The sequence below is a fragment of the Montipora capricornis genome, chromosome 8 (assembly GCF_036669925.1).
Source record: "Montipora capricornis isolate CH-2021 chromosome 8, ASM3666992v2, whole genome shotgun sequence".
NCBI lineage: Eukaryota > Metazoa > Cnidaria > Anthozoa > Scleractinia > Acroporidae > Montipora > Montipora capricornis.
This window is the reverse complement of record NC_090890.1, coordinates 34933899-34938898: the sequence shown is the minus strand read 5'-3', so window position 1 is coordinate 34938898 and position 5000 is coordinate 34933899. Positions and strand designations below refer to the sequence as shown.

Sequence of the window (5000 nt, the reverse complement as noted above, 5' to 3'; positions counted from 1 at the left end):
TACAACGTCAAGTCAAATGGATGACCCAAAGAACATTGTGAAGGAGATTTAAATACTTTCTCACGGCCTGAGCCATCATAATTTGCCTTATCTATATAATACAATTTGGCATCTGTCCAATATATTTTCTGAGCGCTGTAGTCTATTGTCAGCCCATTGGGCCAATAAATGCCTTGTTGGATAATTGACTGACGATTTGAAGCGTCCATTTCAGCTCGCTCTATTTTGGGCTCTTCCCCCCAATCAGTCCAAAACATGAACCTGCAATACAGAAATAAAAAAAGATTTAGTTTTGCTGACAAAAAGAACACTTACAGCTGACATGACTGAGAACGACGTATCAATATGACGAATTTTTTAGACGAAGGAAACGAGTCTTATGGCTCAAGAATCTCTTCGGTTGCACGTATTACTGAAAAAAATAGAAATTGAGAATCACGCGTTTGCGTCAAACAGCAAACGGCAAACGGTAGGCCAGCTGCTGATTATCATTAAGCATGAAATTTTCCCGTACTCTAGCTTTCTCTCTTTCGAGAAGTGGCTCGACAGTCGAAGTTAACAAGCCAGAAATGAGCGAATACTATATTTATACGAGAGGTTTCAGAGAAAAAATAGAATGAAAGGTTTGCAATTGTACGCTTACGTTGACGTTAAAGCCTCAAATTTGGTGATTTCACGTTGTTGTTATTCAGAGTACCACAAAAATACGAGATAAAATGCGTATACCGCACCTGCAGCACGATTATTTTCCTCTTTCAACCAATAAAGATTATTAGGGACTCTTAGATAGGAGGACGAGGACAACTACGAATAAGCGTTTTCCGTTCTGAGCTTGCGCACTCTAAAAAATGTCAGCCTAACACCGCGGCAAAATGAGTGCGCATGCTCCGCTTCGAACACATTGATTCATTTGATTCGAGCTTTTGAGCTCTTTGTTTTTGAGTTTATTCGGCGGTGAAGGAAAAGTTCTTTTGGACCTTTTGATGATCAAGATCTCACGCTTAACATGGACTCGACAGAAAAACTAAACAGTAGTTCCGAGTTATTTCCAACGAGAAAGTCAAAGAGGTAAGCTTATTTTAGGCATGAAATATTTATTTGTTTATGTCGTTTCCATGGAAGTTATCCTTGCCAAACCATGTTTGCTCGTGTTTCGGTCACACCGTTGAAGACCTAAAAGTTGTAAATTTTAAACTGATAACATTTTTCGTTTACTGTTTTTCGCCTAAGGGCAATTCCTCTAAAAACGCGGAGGGTTTTGACAAAACAGAAGTTTTAACCTCTGACATGTGATACGAGAGCCATGGATTTTTCCTTGACCTGGTTCTCCACAGCAAGAGCAATGGTTTGTATGGTAGATGGTGATGCTCTTTCTTTTCCAGCTGTGTGGTTCTTTGCAGGACACACCAGGTTGTGGTATGATTAAATTTAATTGATCTCTAGATTTCTGTTGATTTCATTGTCCCAGTCATCTGACCTGAAGAAATCTTGTGGAAAGTGTTGATATCTGGCTGGCTGTCATTTTGACTGTCATTACTTTCAAGATGTGAGCAACTCAGTGTTTTTATCTGCATTGTTAGACAAAACCTCTTATTAAGGGAGTCAGTTAAGTTGTTTAGTTTTTCCATAAAGGGATCTTTACAAATATGGCACAGATTTCCATGTTTTTTTCAAGTATCTTAAGTGACATCTGTGCATGAAAATGACCAAGTGATAATAATATTATTGTTTTACTTTGATCAGTTTCTTTTTGTTTCTTAAACATGTATGTCATTTATTCTTATTCCAGTGCTTAAGTCTAAAACTCTTCCTGGTGTGTGTGTGCTGATCTGGTCAAACCATGCATGGCAAGCAACATTCCAGATTGTTTTCAGAGATTGTGATGAGGATTTCAGCGTTGAATATTTTATTGGTTTTGTGATGAAAAAAGCCAGGGTTGTCATTCATCTCTCATTTTTTCCTGCATGAGATCCTGCATGATGACAACAGTATTACTGCGAATTAAACATCACAGATGTGAGCATGTCAGTGATTAATACAAGATGGTTTCCAAACAGCTCTTCAAAATTGTCTAGAAAAGGGACGATAATTATTTACTTGCCACACCTTCTTAAGTCAATGTTTGAACAAGGAAATATAATTTGGTTTTTTAATTCAAGTAAACTGTCTTACTTTCATTAATACAGCTGTATGTTATTCTAGTCTTTCTCTTGCTGAGCATGGGTTTGGATATTAACTTCTGAGAATGCTCCTACTTGTAATAGTCTTAATAATGAATATACGGTACTTACAACAATAAAATTAGAGAGATATTTGAGTTACTGTATATTGTGTTTTGTGGTAACACATACCATAGTAGTTGTTGTGGTTTTTGTTGTTGAAAAGGAATCAGATAGAGTCATTGTGGGTCCAGATAGAGCCATTGTGGGTCTATCATTAGGTAGTTAAACTGGATCAGTTGTGCATGATAAAATGTTAGAGTATGAAGCAGAATGCCTCTAGTCTTGCTGGATGTATGATTACATTCCTCTCTCAGTATCTTTACACACAGGGCAAAATTTAGGCTGGATTTTTGCTGGTGCAATGCATGCAAAAGTGAAATCAGTTTGAATGGTTTCTTATTTCATTATCATGATTCTCATGTCTCCCCACCCTCATCCCAGCAAGGCTCTACAAGGTGATCGACAAAGCTGGAGGAAAAAATTAGTTACCAGCCAGCTGCAGGAAAAATACTGGAAAAATATTTTCAGCCATGGACCACTACCAAACTCCAAGTAAAAGGGAAACATCAAGTAGCATTGGAGTCAAATTTGGGTAATGACAATCTGCGAGCCAGCGAGCCATGCGAGTCATGCGAATTTCGCATTTAAGTCTAAGCACCCATTTCAAATAGCGCTGATAAACAGTTATTAAGTCTAAGCACCCATTTTAAACAGCTCTGATAAACAGTTATTAAGTCTAAGCACCCATTTTAAAACGGTTAGCTTTCAATAACTGTGTGACTCGCAGTCATGGCTCGCAGCCATGACTCGCATGGCTCGCTTCTTGGTTCGCATGGCTCGCAGCCATGGCTCGCACGGCTCGCATGGCTCGCACGTTTGGCTCGCTGGCTCGCTGGCTCGCACATTGGCAAAACTCGTCAAATTTATACTTAAGTTTCAAAACTTTTTTGCGATCCTCTCGTAAAATTTAGATTTATTTTCTTTATTTTATTGCCTCGCTCTTGTAAAAGTGACTAGTGTTGTAACTAGTGTAGCAACATAAGCCATTTTCGCAGAAGGAATTATCATTCTGCCCTTGCAAAGATGTTTACCCGGCGTTTTCCCCCCAGAGGTTTACCAGCGCAGAGACCATCGCGACTAATAACATTACGAACTTCGTCCTTTTGCTCTAGCACTCGAATGCAAGGTAAAATTCTCCTGGTTTGAACTATAGTTTTTTGGTTTGAAAAGACACACGAAAGATTAGTCATTCAGGAAGCTCTCTTCAAAATTTAAACCTTATCAAAGTAGTGTAGTCCTTATCATCGCAAAATGAAAACAAACACAGAGAATTTAAATTGCCGCCATTTTGCCGCGCTGTTTTTCCTATTGCAAATTTAATTGGTACCAGTCCCTCGCGCGTGGAAACGATTCGCACGTGGCTCAAGCCTGCGCACTCATTTTGCCGCGGTGTCTGTCAGACTTTAAAACGTATGCGCATGAGCATGCTTCGATCTTAAGGTCATTAATGTTAGCACAACGAGTGTGACTTCGAGTGCAAGTTCTGGGATTTTCAAGACTGCGCATCCCCGTACGGCGCTACACTATATTTTAGAAGAAAGTTTCTTGTAAGATCGTTGAGGCTGAGATTATCCAAACTGTTAAGAACGTACTAAGAACGTACCCAGGCTGACAATCAGTTAAGAACGTCTTTATTTTGCTTATCTGTTTTTATGAGTAGTATGAATAAAGGTGAGAGAAACGTAGAACTGTAGTATAACAGGACAATTTACTCAAATAATTAAAGGCATTTTTTAATTTTAATAATGTGGTTTTCTTATTGCGTGCTACATTGAAGAACAGTTCAGTTTTAAGCCCCTTGCAATTGGACGCAACAACTCGGGATTTCGTTGAAGGTTCTGCAGGTGTTGTATAGTGTTGGCAGTTGTGTACAAACGCACGCAACAACTCCCAATATTGTTGGGATTTCGATGTTGGGTGTGCAGGTGTTGTATAGCGTTGGCAGTTGTGTACAAAGGCACGCAACAATTAAATCCTAACGACGTAAGGACGTGCAGTGTATTATGGAAAGGATACTTCCCCGAAGACTTTGTAAACTTACAAAATTCGGCTGCTATCTTGTTTTTAACATGTTAATGCGTTGTTGTCTCCATGGAGACCATATGCAACGCGAGTGCGTGGCCCCAAAAAGGTTGAAAGAGCTCCATTGGTTGTCTTATGCGGTCACCAAATACGTAAGTTCGCTACTACTTTATGTAAAATCCTGGGTGGTGGCTTTTAATATCACAAACTGAATGTTATAACTCGGAGGTGATTCTCACTTATAATCAAAATGACGTTCTACATTCACACATCTCTGGCTGAAAAGAGCGATTTTGGAATACCCGGCCACTATTGTCGCGTGTTTTACGCGAGGAACACGAATTAAACTAAATTGTTCAGACTTACCCATAGACCGGGTCAACGGCACTTGCTCTTGGAAGACCCAAATTTTTCCAAAACAGAACCTTGCTATTAGTTCCATCTAAGTTTGCAACTTCTATCCTATTCGTTAGCCAATCTGAATCACCACAATCGGTCCAATACAACTTTCTTGCCACCCAATCTACAGCTAGGCCTTCGGGTTTCCTCAAACCCAACGAAATCACGTCCTCTCGGGTAGCCAATCACAGCGCGGGATTTGGTTCTTCTTGCCCGCTCATGGAGCAAGTCATATAATAATGTATTGTATTGTATTGTATTGTATTGTATTGTATTGTATTGTATGGTGAAGAACGA

At 39.4% G+C, this 5000-nt stretch overlaps 2 protein-coding genes across 2 annotated transcripts in view; both read right to left on the bottom strand.

Annotated features, from left to right (window-relative positions):
* Positions 1-5000, bottom strand: part of LOC138014528 (myotrophin-like) — a 463943-nt gene that overhangs the window by 284779 nt on the left and 174164 nt on the right. The gene's annotated exons all lie outside the window — the stretch shown is intronic.
* Positions 1-5000, bottom strand: part of LOC138014516 (low-density lipoprotein receptor-related protein 6-like) — a 31017-nt gene that overhangs the window by 20738 nt on the left and 5279 nt on the right. Inside the window, exon 3 of the mRNA XM_068861604.1 lies at positions 1-261. This exon is cut by the window's left edge and continues 152 nt beyond it. Coding sequence (XP_068717705.1) covers positions 1-261 — 261 coding nt within the window. The remainder of the gene's footprint in view (positions 262-5000) is intronic.